Below are 21237 nucleotides of genomic sequence, written 5' to 3'. Positions count from 1 at the left end.
TTCGCTAAGTGAAACCTCGCAAGCCCGAACCTTAGCATGCTGGCTCTACCTTTCGGTCAGATTGGCCTTCTCCGAAGAGGGACCATTTGTGCCGATCAAGTAGCGCGACCAGCGCTGCCAACTTGGGCGCCGAAGTGCTCGAGGGACAGCGCGTGCTGAGGCATGATTCTGCGCGTTTCAGAATAGATTCATTCTTCGCTGGGCAAACCGTCGTCTGCGCCTGCTTATTCTTTGTCCCCAAAACACCCTCACAATATATTTTTGTCGCGTTATGAAGGACGGGTTGTTGCTGCTCCGTGTCGTTTTGGGTATGCGCATGTCTTAGCTCTTTATGGTGCGATGATTTTGTTAACCAGTATATCTTGGCATTGATGATTGTTAATGTTGGTTCATATTTTGGTATTAGAGTAAGTAGCTTCTTGTTTCGGTGAGCCACATTCTCTAATTGTAACTTTTTTATTTGTAAGAATTAATATACTAATGTTATATGTAATTTTAATATATGTTTTTTCGTGTTTTGTACACTGACACATATTGTATTAGGTTCTTCAGATTATATTCGGAGGAGAAAATTATAGTATTTTTAAATATGCAAACAAAATAAATGGACACGGAAGGGTAGGGACAGGCAAGCAATCTTTCATGAAAAACAGAAATGATATTGCGTAGTGCTGAGACACACCCCCATTTTTTCCCCTCAGTTTCGGTATGGGAAATACTGGACAACATAACGTCATTATTCACTATCGCAAGAAAACATTACATACTGAAAAGTGCTAGAGCCTATTGTATACCACCGGTAGCAAATATTAAAAAAAATATGCCAAATAAGATTGATTGAAAGAAAAATGATAAGGAGTAGATTTCAGGTAAACACAATTCAAATGATAACTTTGTATTCATACACTGAAGTCCATCACGGTCGGCGGCGTCATCTCGAAGGAATAATAATTGCATTTCAAATTGCAATTTTAATGCATTCTTAACCTTTGGCGAAATGACCCGTTTAGTAATTCAACCATTTTGTGCTTCCAACGGCGATGTAGTGCTAGATATTTAATTATAACGTTTTAGACGGAGCCAGTGTGCTTCCTATGTACTTCAATATTTTCATTTTGCACAGAATTTTGCAATCAAATAGTTTCAAAAGGGTTTTGCATGATCTCTGTGACCTACCTTTCCGCTGTGCACATTTATGAACGGATATAAGGGAGCTACACTGAACAACGAGACAAGTAATTAATCAATATAAAATACCATAGAGCTCAAATAAAACTGTTTAATGAGTGACCAAATAAAAAAGACTGCGTTTTAATAAATTAATACTTTATCGACTTTGTCATTTTACATAATTATTTGCAACACTATTTTTGGTTAAAGACACTCACTGGAAGGCGCTTGATGAATGGATCTTCCTCAAAACCAGTTCGAGACAAAATGTATCACTTAGGTATTTTATATCCACGAGAGAATATTAGTAGGTACTACATTTAAACTTTTTCTTCATTACAAGGTAGCTAGTATGGCTCAAGGTCCCGTTATCGAGCCTTGAATTACTATGGTCTCTAGTTGTGTGTCGTCTTAGAAACGTAAGCGTTTTATATATGTTATTAAACAAACTTTATCTTTCTAGGAGACTGTGGAGTGCCGTCATCATGTTCAGTGTGCTGTCATTGATCGCCTGCACCATATCCATGTGGGAGGTACATAACACTGTGTACACCCCATTCCCCCTTCCTATGGCAGATAATTTCACGTAAGCATTATATTTCTTTGTACATATAAGTATTGTTCTAACAAAAGGATTATTCCCTATAGTGGCTTGAGGCTGCCAAGGCACACAGTTGGCAAGCAGTAAAGAGGCCTACGCGAATTCTCTAACCAAAGTAACGCGGAAGAATGTGCCTCAACATAGGAGGCAGATCCGTTTCGGTGTGAGGCTGCCGTGCTTTACGCCGCTCCGGGCAATAACGTTAAGCTCTTTTGGACTACTGTTATGTAATTAACAAATATTATGCTTCCGCTTTCACATAAGCCAAAGCGCAGCCGACCCCTTAAGATAATAGAGGCCTGTAAAGTTTATATTCGCCTTATCTCGTCTCGTGACGTGAAGTCTCTCGTTGTCTTCGGGTCTGTGCTGATGTCGTTGTCGCCGATTGCCAGTCAAGGGTCTCTTCTCTTGGGTTTGAATGATGTCGGGAACGTAGGCTTTTAGGGTTGAATAACTTGGTTTAATGTGCAGGTATTATACACAAAAATTACAACATAGTTAAAGTTCGGTAGTTCACAAAACTCGATGGCCTCTGCCGTTTAACTCTCTAAGTCACACCTCTGCACTTTATCTACTCAATTTTTCCGCATCGCTCTCGATGGGACTTTCATCTCAACTCATCCTGCATCGCTCTCGATGCGTCTCCTCTGAAATCTCTTAGTTGACTCTTCCTTCTCAACTCTCCTGCTCCCAGCATAGCTACCCTCGTCGCTCTCTCTCCCTCTCTTTCACTCTCTCCCTCTGACACACATTCGCGTCTCCGTGGTACGGCTACACAAATCCCGACAAGCAAAATAATAAATGAGTTCAGTTGGCGTTATCCAAAACAAAACGGCCCTCCGCCACCGACTCTGTAAACATTCCAGTCATCGACCCCTACAAAAGCACGTACAAGTCCTTAATATACCTCTCGAGTTCACAATAGCCGATTCCCGGTACAACCCCGAAATTTCGGCAACACGGGATGGGATGTGCCATCAACGGCATAAAGCGCGTACATAAGTCAGTACACATTCCGAACGAAGCTGTCAAGAGCAGCTAAAATAATAAAAAGCACCTCCGTACACGGAGAAGATATGCGGAGCTCTATATAAACGGGTGTAAGGTTACTACGTTCACGTTCGCGCCTCCCTTTGGGGCCCATCGACCCCGGGAAAGGGCACGCGCCGTGCCGTAAGGATGCTCGAACCCCCGGACGAAGGTAAAAACATACAAAATAACACAACAGGGCCATTAGGGAGCACCAGAAGTGCAATGTCACGGCAATTGTTGTTTTTCTTTGCGTGTTCCTGAAGCAAACAAGCCCAGTGCGTGAGCGGTGTTGGATAACTGTGAGTGCATCCCAGAAATTGGTAACCTAACCCGGTCTGCCGCTGCACCTCAGCCGCAAAGCAGGTGTAACTACTATTTTTCGGCTTGCGCTCAGTGGACTTTATGATAAATATTGCCACGCGCGTTGCCGATCGAGCGCGTGCGTGGCCTAATAAAGAAAGAAAAAAAAAAGCGCGTGCGTGGCCGAGTGGTTAGCGTGCTTGACGGTCGCGCGAAGGATCCGGGTTCGATTCCACGAATACGGACCTCATCACGCCGCACTCCACAACCGGAAGTCGTTCACGTCGTGCGCCTCAAGCCAGACTACGATCGATAGGACTGTCAATCGTGTTTTGTACTACGGTCGATAGGACTCTATTTCACAAGTTTACGTATAGTTTGTCATTATTTTTGTTTGTTTTTGTGTTTTCTTTCTCGGCATGCCGCATCGACGCGATGCGCTTTTATAAAAGAGGAGTAATGCCACGCGCGTTGCCCAGCGAGCGCGCGTGTGGCCGAGTGGTCAGCGTGCTTGACTGTCGCGCGAAGGATCCGGTTTCGATTGCAGGGAGCGGAATGTTCTTTTATTTATTCTTTCTGCATGGCGTTGTCGTCAGTTCCAGAACCTTCTCGTCCGATCCAGTTACGAATGTTCTACGAGCCGACCGTTCTAGGCCGAGTGTTCCAGGAGCCCACGCATGTACAAAAGGGGCTCCGCGTGGCATGCCGGAGCCAGTCAAGCCCAGCGCTCGATCCTGCGGTTTCGCCGACGTCGACGCCCACGACGCTCTGCTGTTTTCTTATTTTCCCTTTTTATTTTTGGGCACAAGTTCGCTTCATTAAACGTTTAGTTTCTTCAGTTACAGTAGCCTCATCACTTGTCATTCGTGACAATATGTCTCGATAATTAGTGCTTATCAAACGCCTTAAGGCACTCGAACTCGCTGCGACTTTCTAAAGACAGCCAACGGTGCGCCAGTCGAGCGCCAAAACGCAAAATGCGAGATGGTTACCCAGGAGAGGGGATAAACGGGACGGAGAACACAAGCCGATCGGAGCTTTGTATTTTCTGTTCTGGTTTCTCCCGCTCGGGTTTCACCACGTCAGTATTGAACCAGCTCGCCTGCACGCTCGTTTAAGTAGCAAAATGAAAAGTTGCGCGCAGGTTCTAGGTTTTATATGGCAAGACAAATGACAGCTTTCTGCTCGTGGAAAACGACTATTGCTAGAAGAATTTATCGATATTCACTTGAATTCAAAATTAGTAGTAAGATATTTAAAATATAAATCAAAAGTCTAAATACCATACTTTGTAAGGTCATGACATGAGAAGGTCATGACATATAAGCTTGCAACAAACAAACATATGATAGGAGGAAGGGACATCATGTACGTGTGACATGGTAAACACAGTAATAGTGGGAAGCATTTGCGGATTCTATCATAAACAACTTGAATTTACAACCTATGGAAACTACAACTTCTTACCAAAATGGCGCAGTTTATGCGAACTACACGCTTATGTTTATCCTTATTCTCGTACAACGATAGTCATTTTATTTTCGTTACTTTTCGCTTAAAACGTCGTACTTGATTTTGCTTCTATTTTAGTGACTCCCGCGTAAAGTGTTGGGCAATGAATTCATCGGTGGTTAATTTCTATATTTGTCAAATTCCTCTCCATCTGAGAGAAGCTCATTGCTGTGAAAGTAGAGTGTAACCGAACTCTAGCTTAAACCTTGAAGTTACACTTTTTTTTTAAGTGGTCCTTTGTGATCTTTTGGAGCGTGAGATAAAAATTTGTTTTTTTTAAGATAAAAACGCAATTTCGTTTTACGTTTTATTGAAAAGGGTCGTCGCTCCTAATACATTATATCGCATTTTTTAGGCTCGCCGTCGGCACCTTGAATGAGGTGTACCCTCACCCGTCCTACCACGGAGCCGCATTCTTCCTTGGCGCCATTACACAACTGCTGCTTATCAAGTACAGCTCTGTGAAAATCAGCAAGGTAGGTGCCTCTGGAGGGTGCCTTGTTTCTCATTGAACTAGCAGATCATACCAATTGTTGACTTTGAACACGTTTGTCCATTGAGTGTATAACACTCAATGGACTCTGGTGAACATAGATCTCAGCGGATCTCTCAGATGCCTCTCTACATTCAAGCGCACTTACCAGAGCTCCGCAGAGAAACTGAGCTGTGATTCTAGGAAGCCTTACCCTTCAGAGCAGTTAAATGTTGGACATTGAAGAGAGTGAAACATGATTAGCACAACTAACGTAGGCACGGCAAGTAAACAGTTATTTGTGATTTCACTACCCATCTTTCAGCTAACAAGCGGCGATGAAACCACATAAATCTTACGGCCACTGGGACTGTTTCCTACTTATATCCCATCGATTGTCTCTAAGGCCCATAACTTCGACGGGTGTTTAATTTCAGGAGAAATATACCACAGTCAAAAAGCAGCACGTTTTTTTAGAGATTTATTAACGACATTTTAGCCGATTTCTGTTGAATGTTGAAAATAAACCTTTTCAACGTTTTGCTTCTTGAATATACTACGCCAATATAATGTATTTTAATCGCATCAAAGTTTTTGGTAACGGTAATTTTTATATTTGGTTCTCCCGTCATACCCCATACAAAGTAAGCCAGCTAATATCATGGAGGCCTTTGGAGCAGCACCTAATGATGGTGTGATCAGATAATGTACAGATGCCAGAGAGGTGCTAACGATGTTAAAATGAAGCGCAGCGGAGAGTGTAAGGGGATGGCACTGCGGGTTACCACGGCTATGTGTTGATTAGGGGCTGCTTACTGGTTCGGTCTTCTCTGCAGCTGATCTCACGACTCAAAATTTGGTGGCTAGTGCCGGAGCTTTTTTAATAGATGTGAATCTGGTAGATATACTGTCAAAAATGTACATGCTTGCATCGGTGTATTGTGTCGTGTAATACTAATTCTAAGCTTTGAAAGTAGACCTGTCTAAAGAATGACCTCCCTGGAAGGTCCTCCACAATGCATTATGAGACGTTCCTTAGCATTAGTCATTTAGCATTCGAAGGAGACATGTAGGTGGTGTGTTAAACATGGTGAGACGGTACAGGCTGTGCTCACCACGACTCAACTGACTATGAAAAGGCCTGGGCTTCGAGGTTCGGGTTATCATTAAAAAGCCGCATGGACAATTAAATTGGACGCGATCATGTTTTGAAACACTTTAATATAAAGTCAACCTTTCACGTATATAGGACCTGGATAGCTATACTTATTTTTGTTAACTGAGGAGGTCACAATATATATTGACGTTTTCGGAGAAGAATGAACATGACCGAACCGTCACTTTCATTGGCCAGAACAAAAAGAAAAGACCAAGATTATCACACATTTACAAACTAACAGCTTAAAAGTGGGTGCTATACGCAATCAGCGGCTGGGATGTAAATCAATTGTGTGGATGAAAAACAAGGCGAATAGAAGTGACGCATTTCTAAAGCGCTAGGCGAAATAATAATCGGCTGCTTAAATGAACCCCTGAAGGATACGCAATTCACCGACTATTCATTTTATTTATTTATTTATCCAATACCAGCAGCGCCTTTTGGCATTACACTTGAATACACACAAGCAGGCTTCTTGGGAAGTACTGTTGGGTTAAATGACGGGAGGAGTATTTATACCCATGGAAGCAGATCACAACTTCGCAACACACAGCATCCCTCTATATCAACAAATAACGGCAGGATAGTTTATGTACATCGAAGCAGATCTCGAATCCGCGACACATATTCCATAACTTTTATTTTAGCAACTTGACTGTTTGAGATATTATTATCCAGTTACTGCCTTGAGGGACTGATGTCCTGCCGGTTTTTGTCGTCACTGCAGTCTCGGGTAATTCTACATTTCCAAACTTACACTGGCGCCCCCACGTCTTGTTCGCATAGTAAGCGGCTTTGATGACATTGTTACGTGGGCCATTTAAAATGTACGTAAACAAACGGCAGGTAGCGTTCGATTCTTGTGGCTCGACCTAATGTAACCGAGATGCCATCACTCGGCTCATTCTCTCTTAGTTGAAACAAAAACTAAACCATATTTTATGGCACGTGATACATCTAAATGTAGAAGTGTGTCAATTTGATTCAATTTACTTTTAATATAACCCTTTAATTACCAGCCGACATTATTGAGAGCGCAGAAACATATTATCACAACGATTGACATAAATACTAGAAAGAGCCGCTTTGTTATCGACATAATCAGTGACAACGCTAGTGGAGCGTGTCTTCCAGCTCATCACGTGATATGCTGATATAGTTTTAGTTTAACCTGCCACCGTAAACCTTTTGCAAAAATCGTCATCTGCGCGCTGCCATCATTGTCTGCTGGGCTGTGGAGTGCCTTTTGAGCATGCGCTGTAGCTCTGGTGCGCTGCATATTGGACACTGCGCATACATCCACAGCTTAGTGAGTTATCATTTTTCAGCCGGGTGATAAACGATGGAAAGCTCTATAATTTGCTTCAACTTAAGTCCAGAGGCAGCCGATACTAATCGGCTAATGATACCTATCTATCAGCTTTAAACCGCAAATCACAAGGCCTTATCATTATGGGATTGGTTCAGTGTGATAGAGGACGTACATAAACATGCCTAAGACCATGATGATGTACTATTAACGCCGTATGATTGGTCACAGCACCTTGTAGCGTCGCCTGCATCTGAACTTATCATGAAATGAAATATAGGATTTCGTTTTTCGGACTTCATTCTTAATAAACTTCGAAGCGTGTTTTCTAAGAGTTTGTTGTTGATGCATTTTGAATCTTTAAAAACTTTCGAAATCTAATTTTACAGTGCAGCTATTTTTATTAAATTAAAAAAAGAATATTCCAGAACAAACATACCATGAATAGAACAAAAATCGCTTGTATAGAATTATACTTCCGCTGCTTCATTTTTCATTTTTTTTGTCATTCGTAATATTAACTGTCACGTGACAAATATAGAAAAGAGGCGTTGCATCAATAACTGTTGATCTTTTAAAATAATAAAAAGAAACCTGGACGTAGTCGCTCGGGAGCATGAAAATTTCAGCTAACCTCTACCTCTAATAAAATATAAGGTATCATAGATTTCACTATTATAAAAACACTACCCCTTTTGTATTGAAGTACAATTTGTACGCTCCAATCTGGAGACAAACAATGAATTGTTTGTCTCCAGATTGCCGAACCTTTTGTCTCTACAACGAAATTTCAAATGAAGCTAAAACATCCTCTCCTGGGGACCACTGAAGTTGTGACCTCGGAATCGGGACTTCATGAACGAGACCTGAATCAACAAAAATTCTACTGGCGAAAGCTTTTCGCATTTTATCGGATTTCTTTAAAAAATCTGAACACATAAATGTTTCCCTTCCGAAAGTGTTTTTCATTAGGATAGTTCCATTTTGATACTGCAAGGCTCGAGTCACATTCACCCTGGACTCGGACACTTCATAAGGTCCAAACTAAGATCACCAAGCAAAACTTCAGCTAGCTAACGTTAAAAACCTAAATGGCTCGATATAGTCTGACGACACGCGGGCGCGCGCATGCATGGGCAATGCTTACGTGACGTTGTCGAAGAGCCGTCAATCTACATTCCGGCGGTTCGGTGTAGCCACCGCGACAGGCGGTGGCGGCCGCCGCACTTCGTCGGCGACGTCACGGAATAGAGGTTCCTCGGTTTCGCGCCAGGCTAGCCAGACCAGAATGCTCCGCGTGCCCTCCCCTGGATCGACGCACTTGCACACTAGCAGCCTGAGTCCCGGAGCCTGGGAGCGATAGAGGCGGGTTGTACAGAGGCCCATATCTGGGGCGCCGAGTCTGGTCTAGTTAGGCCGACCTTCGCTAGCGGCAGTGCCGAAGACATGGGACTTCATTGAGCCCTTGACTGCAACTTTGTGCTACGTTTAACTACGGAGCGCCTGGGAAACTGCTATAAATCTTGTAAAATGCTGTTCAGAATAGTTCCTATCTATATTGAAAAATATTTTTTACTGAAATGTAGTTTTCAGAAAAAATCATTTTACTATATCATGTCACTCTTTTTACTTCCAGTAAAACCGGAATTCACCGGAAATCATTGCATTTGCCACAGTTTGCCAGAGCTTACTTTTTTTTTTTTCTTCGGACGTCCACGGAAGGTATTTAGAAAGAAGCCTGTGAACTGTGGGTAGTGTATGTTTACCAACCGCTGAACGATTCGGTAATAAATAAAACGCGGTCAGTTCATATAGGCCTGAAAGTTCTATTTCTTTATTTCACAGGGTTGATACCAAAGAAACAATTTGCAGAGCTGTAGACAAAATCAATCATACCAAATAGGAACAACCGAGTTCTTTGTCGCAAAACATATCTTTTAAGGTACTCACAATGCCGCTGGGTAAATTTCTAGATGTACGGTAGTTCAACTAATAAAACGAAGCAGGTGCACCACTTGGACACAAACACACACTGTCAGTAGCACGTTTAGTGATAACCCCGAACGTGCACCAACATCCGCAGCCGTTGAGAATATATCATGGGCACAGTCATAGTGTCCTCACAGATGCCGTCGCCGCGGGTGCACCACGCGCACACATAAACACTGTCAGTAGCACGCGTAGCGAAAACCATGAACGCGCAGAACGAACATCCGCCGCCGTTGAGAAATCACGGGCACAGTCACGGCGTCTCCGACGTCTTTTTGGCTCATTGGATGCTTCTGAAGCCGGACGGACGTAAGGCGCAAGAAACAGGTCACTGAAAGATATATTCTTTTTATCCGCGCACCCACCTGCTCTGGAAGATACAGGCCGCACACATGGCCTACACTGAGCATCCGTTCGGGGCCGCTGCTCGTTTACGGAGAAAGAAACCGGTTTTCTTCAAGAGAGCAAAAGGACCTCCAGACATTTTAACAACGAACCCAATGCGAGGGAGAGAGGGCGCGTGGGGACTTGTCCTTGGTGCGTTTTAGGCGCCTGACTTACAGACCCAGTCCCCGGCTCGTCTCGGCTTCCCCTCCTTTTGCGTCGGCTTACAGTGAATCTCGGTAAACAAGTGAAACAAGTCACTCGTTTCCGGTAACAGTTCCAGCAAAACCGGGGAGTCTGGTAAACAAAAATAGCTGCCGGTGACATTCCAGCGAAATTTGAAAACCCGGTTACGGTGAAAAGCTCGAGCAAAATCTGTTTGCCGGCAAATATTCCAGCGAGCACTGGTAAACTACGCTGGTTTTGGATGAAAACGGGTAAACATTGGACAGGTTTCACCGAATGTCATTGGTAATTCACCGGATATTACTAGAAGTTCACCGGATGTCACTGGAGGCTCACCGGACGCCACTGGAAGTTTTTGCCGGATTTTTCAATAGTGTAAGCACATATAATTTAGAAGAAAGCAAATTTTGAACGCGCCCTGACGTGAATAGAACTTACGTCCCCATGATTAGAAGCCCAGAACTCCATTACTACGCCAAGGGGGCAATGGTAGTATGTCGGCGCCAGCCAAAGAGGCAGTGAAAAAAGCGAGCGCCGAACAGCAGACGACGGCGTTCTGCCTTCGAGCTCGAACGAGCAGTGAGTAGAGACCGATGCCACAAGCTTTGCATCTTCACCCTGATCATTCGAACGGAAGCACCAGGATATCACGCGACCCCGCGCGCACTCATTTCTTCCTGTTCATGGGCTTCTATTTATATAACAAACAAACAAAAACTGCAATGTTGGCCGCAGGCTCCTAAGGATGCCGCGGAAACATTGTGATTAACAACTTGATTCGCAGGGTACAATCATTATGCACATGGACATAAACTTCTTGCTGGCAAAAACATAAACAAAACAGGAGGGTTGGCACTTAAATATGAAAAGTACGTCCATCGTTCTCCCAAAATTGCAATTGAATTTCAATCGGCGAAAAACTAATGTTAACTTTAATACTATACGTGAAGCGAAAGTTACACTGCTAATCAAGTGCGCAACGCTGCAATAAAAGAAGCATATTTCCGGTTTTGTTTCAGCTGTTCCAAACAGGCATGTGGCTCATCACTGCGATATGCGGACTGACAGCTACCCTGAGCATGTACGAGTGGAACAGGGGTGCGCATCCACCGGAATGGGCCAAGCTGTCGTTCGCATTCTCCGAACGCCTTCTTTGGGCTATCTGGCTCTCGTGGCTCACCTTTGCATGCGCCACCGGAAGGGCAAGTGAGTATGCCATCATCGTCTTAAGGCTACTACTGCTATAAACCATGTCTTGCCCTTCCTATTTTTTACCATCATTTTATTGGCAAGTTTGAGAATGTCGTGACCTCGCAAACAATTTGAAAATTTCCTTAAAAAAATAGCAGTACGTGGCTTCCTTGTTACTGCAAAAGCCACTACCAATTTTAGATATTTACTAGTCAGCCTAATTTCTCCCAACCCACTGCTCTGTTCTACGGTTATCATGTCAGGCGGAAGTTTGGACGCCCACTTCAATCTTTGTACTTTCAATAAAAATGAACAAAATAATGGCGCGTTTGAAGTTTATAAAAGAAACGGAGGATTTTAGTCAATTAAAACGTAAAATAAAAGCCACTGTAGCAATTCACGAAAACAAAAAGGTGTAGGGGTGTAAAAAAAAAATTGTGTAGGGGCAAAAATATATATATATTACTATTTTATGACGATACATGTGTCTGTACGTATTTCCGTAACTAAACATTCATATGGTTTCATCCTGGTATTGGCAAGATTTCTAATACGAAATATATTAAAATAAAATAAGTGTTCCATCTTTCACTTGTTTCGGCGGTGAGAAGTAAATATTGGTTATGAGGGTAATATTTTATTTACCCTAATAACTTGAGTTCTAATTTTCTCCACGCAATGGTTATGTTCGTGATGTTCTTTCACAGGCTTCATCTCCCAGTTCCTCTCTTGGGGAGCGTTCGCTCCCCTCAGCCGGCTCTCATTCGGCGTTTATTTACTTCATGTCCCATACTACTTGGTTCGCCTCTGCACAGCGAGATAAAGGCTCTTTTTGTCACATTTCACTATGGTAAGTGATGAAGAACTGAGACCGCCATGGGGCTTAAGCTTTTCGTTGTCGTTATTTGTTTTACTCAGGACTAAATATGCACACAAAAAGACAGACTGAGAAGAGAAACACGCCGACAACAAACAAGCGCACTTGTCTGTTGTCTGCGTGTTTCTTTTCTTAGTCCTTGTCTTTTTGTGCGCATCTTAAACCATGGTTAATCAGACACCTACTCGCCCAACTGACCACCCTAACAAAGTTCGCTTTTACACGCATATTCTAATTTTTGTAGTGAAAATGGTGTACACAATGTTTGTTGATATGCGTGTAGAATCCAAAGTTTTGCATAGTCATCAGGCTTGAAGCTTATAAAAGCTAAGTGGTTCAGTCAGCCATAGAAAACCGTCGCATAACACTGATCACAATGTTTATCAGAAGACATTACCTTGAAATAAAGCCTGTTTATCCCAAATATTTAAAATCCTTGAAAATAATTTTAATAACAAAATAAAGATACCTCAGGGAAACTGTCTGATCTCATAATCTAAAAATACATGTTCGCATTTTCCTTATAAACATAGTTAAACGTTTAACGTAGTAAAGCTGCGCAGAGGCAGAAATAAAAATAAGACAGCTTGTATATTAACTACCTCAAATCCCCACAATAGTATAGTTAATCTTTTAGTTTCTCGGTACCTTATTAGAGATAGTACATGGTTTGACAGCGAGTTTACGATGAAACTAACTTTAACTGAATTAATGCACCTACAAGCTTTTCTGTGTTTTCGTTTTCCGCAGTTATGTTGCCTCTTTTTATGTTTTTATTGGTGTACTATGTATCTACGTGCTATTGGAGCAAACCATACATTTTAACGGAGCCGTAAGATTACATTAAAGGGTTTTAGAGCAGATGGCCCCACACGTATAGGTGTCCCTAAAATCGGGGGACACAAACGCAACAAGATTGTCGCTGCCGGCTTATAAAGTAGGATTTTCTCAACACAGAGCGGAGGGCTTGCGTTTCCGGCTTGCGAAGTCGTCGACGCTGTCAAGCGTAATATTCAAAAGAAGGAACCATATATAAAAAGAAACGTAAACACATGCTTTTAACAATAACTTCATGTTTGGAAATCATAGTTAACGTAAAACCTAATGAACCCGGCTACAAAAGACAAACTAAAATTAGTATAACGTTAGACGATTTTAGTCAAAACAATTCAATATGTAGCGCTTTATTTAGTTGCTCGTTCTCAGATTCTTTGTCACGCTCGTGTGCCGCGTTGAACTTCTGTCACTGACCTTCAACAATGCCGAAACCAGAACGAAGGCGGTCCAGCATACTCTACAAGCAGTTGCTTTATTTAGGTCTGAGCTGGAGCGACTTGAAAACCCTTTTAATACTTGTTTTTAAGCTACAGCTAAAGTGTGACGAACGCTCGGCTGATCGAGCTAAGAGAATCCGCTCATGGTCTCGAAGTAGCTAGAGTCACTGAATGTTTCCGGAGTACCGAGCCTCCCAATTTTCGCTCGAGAGTCGAGTCGCAGCACAGCAGTCACGACCCCAACATGGCGCTGCACTGCACGGTCGAAGCGAAGCGCGTACAGAACAGCGTTTGTTGTCGTGTAAGCTCTTCAATCCACGTTCATGACTTGAGATGTCACTGGTTTGTTTTTATTAGTTTTTTTTTTTCTTTCGTTTCGAGCGGTACGTGACATCCTTCTCGCTGTTACGTCTCTCTCTGTCGCCTCAAAACACACTGAAGTCGAGTGTTAGGCTTAGCGTCTCAGGCTTAGAGTTTTAGACGCAGCACCAGCGCCACCGGAGCGAGCATACGAGCCGGTAGCCTTGTTTGGCGAACCAGATTAGCAACTACTTGATATAAAAAAAAAAAAATATCTACAGAAAACCAACGCACGTTTCGTACAGTCCTAACACATCGATTCCCAGAGCTCCCATCATTCGGCACCCGCTGTTGCCGTGGTAACGAGGAAATGATTTAGATACTTCTTTTGTTTTTTTCGGCCTACCTCCGAAATGGGAGACTGATAACTTCCACCAAGGGTAAACCATCCAATCAAAGCTGGGTTCTGAAGGGATTCACTTCCGGTAAGCGAACTAAATGGATTTCGCTACTGTGGGAACATTCAATGACTCTATGACTAGCGTGACGTTGCCATGCCAACGGTTAACGCGTATCTTTAGGCTTAGGAAGGGCCAGAATCAGATGGCGATCTTTAAAATGAGGCGAGCTACATGCTCAGGATTTGTCTTTTGAGCGAGATAAACCGAAGCGAAAGCCGGCGGCATCATTCACTGGCAACAAACGTGGCTAATACGGCACCGACAATGAAGAATTCGCTCCGAAACGAGCGGAAAGGGATCGGCACGTCTGCCGACGTAACCAGGCCCCACGCGAATGGAGGCCCCATGCTACTATTTAAATATTCGTTAAGAACGAGCGCCGACCCAAAACCCAAAACGCAGTTTGGGTTCGTCCCATACGCAGTGGTAAGCCTAAGAGGCTCCCAAGCTTTGGGTGCCCCTATTCTGAAACGCTGTTATAATTACGGAAATTCAGATCCACCATCGGTGTCAAATCTACATTTAATTTCTACAATCAAAAAGACAACAACAACAAAAAAAACATTTAAGCGCCTTTATGCCAAAAAAAGTCCATAAACATTACGCCGGTGAAATTAATAAATGCAATTATAAGATGCGTTCCTGAGTATGAAAACTAATCACCTCTGTGCTCATCAACTCGACCCGTTACCGTGTATGTCGCCTCCCTTTCTCAGACACTCCATTTTAATCGGCGCTCAACTTTCTAAGGCACTTGTGAGATGAACTGCTCAATTAAGAGACAGTCTTTCCTGCACCTTTCTTTCCAGGTGACGCAGTGCTTCGGGGCTCTTGTTACCAGCTACCTCCTGAGCTTCGTGCTGTTCGTCGTCTGCGAGGCACCAACGGGGCGCCTCGAAAAACTAATCCTGATGCCTAGCAAGCGGCCCGAGAAGCCGAGTGGGACCAACGACGACAAACCTCTCGTGGAAGACGCATTTAAGAACTTCAGTGCGCCGGATGGGCTCGTTAAAAAAACGGGAATGCAGGACGGGAACAGGAACGGTGCTATCACTGCTGGGCAGTCAAGCCACCTTTGAGTGCCCACACCGATGTCTATAACTTGTCTTCTCATTGTAATAACCACACGCAAGTTCCACTATTGTATGCTTTGAAGGGACCGATGTGTTTGTTGCGTGCCTGGCGTTCACAGTTTTGAATTGCTTCTTAAAGAAGCAATAATATGATATGATCAGCTGTGACTGATGAGAAATTAGGGAGGTATGGTTGCCATGACGCGATATGCTACCTTATATGATTTGTGTTCCTTCAATGGAACGTGCTTGCACTATTCTATAAAAGCTTCAATACGGGTATGTAAAGAAGAATGTCGTAAGCTTGTTTCTGAATAGACTTCTGAGCCCCTTTGCATATTCGGACATATTCAACAAAATATATCGCGTCCTGTAGGGATTAGTAACATGAAACACGCGAAATTTTAATATTCGAAAATCTCTAGCGGTCCTAACATTTCACGCGTCGCCAGTCGCGAGGTAATACTCCCATTTCTAAAAAAAAGTCCTACCGGTGAAACCACAACATGAAATCTTACAAAATATTGTTCTTCTAACCTCAGCAAGCACCATTGTTGAACTAATCGTTCTCAGCTGGCCTTTCCAGAGATATGTATTCCTTTTTCTCATTGATAGGACAATAAACCTTTATTGGGAGTTTGCTAGGCTCGGAATATCCACCTTTACATGCGCATTTGATCTGATGGTGACAATTGTTTGCATTCTTGATCAAAAACATGTTTCTTGCTTTGTAAACAGAGCACTCTTCGATGATGCAGCATGCGGCAACAGATACACAGTATTTCACACGAACTAAAACATTTTTACGAAGAATGTTAGGGATTTATCCTCTCTCAAGACGCGCAATTCTCTAAATGTAATATCACCAACTGCCTTCCAGCATTTTGAATCAGCCTCAACGAGTTTGAGAAAACAAATATCAAATTTGCACCCTGCATATCTTCCATGATTTGACGGGAAAAAAAAAAGAATAAAACAGTAAAACTTGGCACAAAATGTTATTTTATGGTGAGGTTTGCTTCGTTGAATATAACCTCGGAATGCCTGCTTTTTAGGCAACTTGACACGAAAGATAAATCAAATACCATGGAGATTGATACAGGAAACTCCTGGGTAAATTGGGAGACGGAAAAGACAGCGATCCTCGTGTCAGGGATTGGACAATAAGCTTTTTAACCGGAAATGCAGCAAGTGGGTCTGACTCAGCAGAGAAATTGATAATCTATAATATATATATATATATATATATATATATATATATATATATATATATATATATACATTGTGAGACAGAGACAGGTCGGTCAGATGGCGATTTTTTATCAGAGTCTTATAGCTATAGAACGTTTAAAAAAAGGTGCCACTAATCAGCTGACGATGCCGATCGCGCTACCCGACGACGACGACGATGTCCGTGGGCAGTGCTACGCAGAAGCGCCCTCACAGTTTTCCCCCGGTTGTGGAAAGGTGGCCACCTGGCCACGGAGGGAAGGAAGGGGTGCCGTTGAGCGGGGGGTGAAAGGTTTCAGTCGGGAGACGTGAATCTGTTCGCGGCCGCGGTAGCGGCGATCGGTGGGTGTTTGTACTGGTTCCACGAGAAAGTTGACAGGAGTTGTTTGAGCGATGACGCGGTAGGGGCCGATGTAATGAGGCAGTAACTTTTCAGAGAGGCCGGGCTTGCTTGTTGGCAACGAGACGAGAACAAGGTCTCCAGGTTGAAAGCTGACGTTCTTGTGGATGGAGTCGTGTCGGGTTTTCCGTTCCTGTTGGTGTTGAACAGTGCGAAGTCGCGCAAGTTGACGGGAGTCTTCAGCACGGGATACAAGGTCATCGAGGAGAGTTGTATGGGGCTCAGTTGGAGTATACTCGAGTACTGTGTCGAGCAGTGATGTCGGTTGTCTTGCGTGGAAGAGCTCAAATGGCGAGTACCCAGTTGTACTTTGAATGGCCGTATTATATGCGTATGTTACGAATGGTAAAATTGCATCCCAGTTGGTATGATCTGATGATACGTACGTTGCGATCATGTGCGCAAGGGTACGATGAAAGCGTTCAGTGAGCCCGTTGGTCTGTGGGTGGTAAGCGGATGTTGTTTTGTGGATGACTGCACAAGCAGCTAAGACCTCTTGCACTGTTTGTGACAGGAAGGTACGGCCTCTGTCGCTGAGCAGCACGCGGGGTGCTCCATGTCGGAGGAGTAGCTGGTGGACGAAAAAATCCGCAACCTCGGTGGCGGAGTCAGTTGGAAGAGCCGCTGTTTCTGCGTATCGTGTAAGGTGGTTGACAGCGGTTACAACCCATCGTTTTCCATTGACTGTGCGTGGTAGTGGTCCAAACAAGTAAATTCCTACGATCTCGAAAGGTTGTGAAGGGCAGCGGGGGTGGCAGTAATTGGCCGGTGGGTGCAGATGTGCGACACTTATGTTTTTGGCATACGAGACAAGAAGATACATACTCTGTCACCGCGGTGTACATTCCGGGCCAGAAATATTGTTCTCTGACACGACAGTAAGTTTTGAAGAGCCCTAAGTGGCCGGCTGTGGATCGTCGTGCAGAGGTTCAAGGGCCGAGGCATGTAAAGTACGGGAAATAACCAAAAGCCAACGATGTCCGTGGGGCGAGTAGTTTCGACGGTACAAAATATCATTTTGAAGCTGATAATGCAAGAGCTGGCTTCGGGAGCGAGCGTTTGTCGTAGGTGAGGTTCCTTCCATTTGGGCAATGATATTACGTAGCTGGGGGTCTTGGCGTTGTTGGGTGGCGATCCCTATTCCATCAAATAGTTCTGTCGGGGATGGACTCGTCTCAATATTTAATATAGTCGTAATTGTCGAGGGTTGAGGTAGCGGGCATCGTGAGAGGGCGTCGGCATCTTGGTGTTTTCGGCCAGATTTATAAGCAATTGTATAATCGTATTCCTGCAGGCGCAACGCCCAGCGTCCGAGACGACCTGAAAGATTTTTTAGGGAGGCTAGCCAACAGAGCGCATGATGATCAGTGACGACTGAAAAATGACGGCCGTATAAGTAAGGACGAAACTTTGCGATCGCCCAAACCACCGCAAGACATTCCTTCTCTGTTATTGTATAATTTTGCTCTGGCTTGCTCAAAGATCGACTCGCATAAGCAATGACGTGCTCTACGCACGAGTCGTCGGGTTGTAGAAGAATTGCTCCGAGGCCGTAGCCGCTAGCGTCTGTGTGGAGAACGGTGGCGGAGTTGTTGTTGAAGTGTCGAAGGACAGGATCAGGGCTGCTTTTAAGGATGTGAAGGCAGATTCGCACTCAGGAGACCAGGTAAAGGTGGAATTGTTCTTAAGAAGGTTGTTAAGTGGAGCGGCAATGGTTGCAAAGCCGCGAATAAAACGACGGAAGTACGACGACAGACCTAGAAAGCTTCGCAATTCCTTTTGGCGTTGTGGTCGAGGGAAGTCAGAAACCGCTTTTATTTTGTCGGGGTCAGGTCTGATACCGTGTTTCCTGATGACATGCCCTAAGATCTTAATTGTTTTTGCCGCATACGTGCATTTCTTAGTATTAAGCTGGAGGTTGGCGGCAGATAAACAGGACAGGACCTGGGAAAGCCGTTCAAGGTGTTCCTCAAAGTTGGAAGAAAAGATTATAATGTCATCTAAGTAACATAGGCATGTTTTCCATTTTAAGCCTCGAAGGATGTTGTCGATCTTGCGTTCGAAAGTCGCTGGCGCGTTGCAGAGTCCGAAGGGCATGACGTTGAACTCATATAAGCCATCCGGTGTGATGAACGCAGTTTTTTCTTTGTCCTCTTCATTAACCGGGCTCTGCCATTAACCGGACCGTAAATCAACAGATGAAAAATATTCAGCTCCCTGCAAGGAGTCCAGTGGGTCGTCAATGCGTGGCATAGGGTAAAGGTCTTTACGAGTGACTTTGTTCAGTTGGCGGTAATCGATACAAAAGCGAATGCCTCCATCCTTCTTTTTGACCAGGACTACCGGTGACGAGAATGAACTGCGTGAAGGACGAATTACACCCTTTTTCAGCATATCAGTTACATGGTCCTCGATTATGGAACGCTCTGATGGGGAAACCCTGTACGGACGACGATGAACAATAGCAGAATCTTCAATGTGGATCCGATGCTCTGTCGTGTGGGTTTGACCAAGGGCAGGTGATACGATGTCGAATATTTTTCTGTTCTGCTCTAGCAAAGATAGGAGTTGGCGTTTTTTTGATTCGTCAAGATCTTGGCTAATTGTTGCATGCAGAGACAATGTTTTACAGTTCTGGGTAAGCAAAGATTTGGTTTGAGGGGCGGATATAGAACACAGAGAAACGGGTGAGTGTGGTGTCGCAGTCACGACAACTGTACCATGTGGAATGAGAACGGACTCAGTACTAACATTAGAGACAGCTATGAGAGCTTTTCCATCGATGAAACGGATAAGTGCGTGCGGTACAACTATGCCTCTCGCGAGAAATGTGCTCGATGGTTGTACGACGACATCGGTTGTGTAAGCGGTTGTCGATAAGAGTGGTAATACGTGTGTTGTGAGTGGAGAAATAACCGAGTCGGTTTCAACTGATATTTTCGCACTGTGATCAGTAGCTGTATTGCAGACGTCAAGAGTGGTCAAAAATAATTCCGGATGACTACAGTCAATTACTGCCGAGTTAAGTGAGAGGAAGTCCCAGCCAAGGATAAGTGAGTGTGTACAATTTGGTAAAACAACAAACTCTATGTGATGGCAGGCATCTTGTATTACCACCCTCGCCGTGCACAATGCGGAGGGATATATCAAATTGGTTCCCGCTCCTTGTAAACAAGTACCGTGAAAGGGAGTTCGGACTTTTCTTAAGGTTTTTGCAGACATCTTCGCTTATAACTGAAATTGCGGCGCCGGTATCAACTAGAGCAAGAACATTTAAACCTTCTACACATACGTCAATCAAATTGGATTGGTTTGGAGGAGTTGTCTGGTTCCGTTGGTTCGCAGTTCTCCCCCCAAGAACTGCGTTTTTTAGTTGTCCGCTGGGTATTTAGGGTAGGTTTGGGTAGATGGAATCATCGGAGACCCAGAGCGTGGAAGTGGAGAGGGGGAACGACGCCTAGGATATGTTTGGCTTTCAAATCTCGACCTCTGAGGGGAAATACTTCCTTGGCGGCCGGAGTTGTTCAGACCTACATTGTAGGTCCCTTGATCTCGGCGAAAGTGAGGATGATAAGAGTTGTCGTACCTGTCGTCATCTCTGCGTTTCCTGCAGTAGCGGGCAATGTGACCCCTAATGCCACAGTAATAACATACTGGGCGGTTGGGTGGTCTCCAAGACTGGTACGTCGGGGTGAGGGTGGCTGGAGTAAATGCAGCCAAGGAGGGTGGGGTGTGGAGTTGTTGTAACGAAGCCACTTGAGGGGAAGGCATCCTAGCGGCAATCTCGGCGTAGGTTGGTGGTGCGGGCGTGGGGAGAGGAAGAGTTGCAGAAGGTAGAGCTGCTAACTCGTCTCGGACAAGGGACCGCAAGTCTGGAGAACTTGCTGCCGGTTCAGCGTCGCGGTGTGTTTCGTTGAACATCTCCCGGAGCTCTTCTCGAACGATGTCTCTAATGAGGGTGCGGAGCTCAGAATTTGTCGCTTTTGGTTCTCCGAGATTCTGAGCTGGGCAAGAGACTCTGATGGTCCGCATTTCATCGAGGTGTTGGCAAACAGATGTGATGTCAGCTATCGATTCGGGCTTTCGGACCAGAAAAACATTGAAGGCCGGCTCCGCAATTCCCTTCAGGAGGTTACGTACGCGCTCACTCTCTTGCATTTCGCAGTTGACGCGACGGCAGAGCGCGAGGACGTCTTCAATGTAGGAGGTGTACGTCTCTTCTCCTCGACGTCGAGTCTAGAGTTTCTTTTTCGCGTTCTCTTTGCGGCTAGTTGGAGTGCCGAATATGTCCTTCAGCTTTCTGGTAAAAGCGTTCCA

The 21237-nt window shown here is 44.3% G+C and overlaps 1 protein-coding gene across 1 annotated transcript in view; it reads left to right on the top strand.

Annotated features, from left to right (window-relative positions):
- Positions 1-15296, top strand: part of LOC115323999 (nose resistant to fluoxetine protein 6) — a 107716-nt gene extending 92420 nt beyond the window's left edge. The window contains 5 exon segments of the mRNA XM_040211171.1: positions 1634-1756; positions 4971-5091; positions 11134-11320; positions 12013-12155; positions 15027-15296. Coding sequence (XP_040067105.1) covers positions 1634-1756; positions 4971-5091; positions 11134-11320; positions 12013-12155; positions 15027-15296 — 844 coding nt within the window.
- The last annotated feature ends 5941 nt before the right edge of the window (positions 15297-21237 follow it).

The sequence above is a fragment of the Ixodes scapularis genome, unplaced genomic scaffold, assembly GCF_016920785.2.
Source record: "Ixodes scapularis isolate PalLabHiFi unplaced genomic scaffold, ASM1692078v2 PGA_scaffold3__209_contigs__length_174095766, whole genome shotgun sequence".
Classification (NCBI taxonomy): domain Eukaryota; kingdom Metazoa; phylum Arthropoda; class Arachnida; order Ixodida; family Ixodidae; genus Ixodes; species Ixodes scapularis.
The sequence above is the reverse complement of the archived record's forward strand: the minus strand, read 5'-3'. Positions and strand labels throughout refer to the sequence as shown.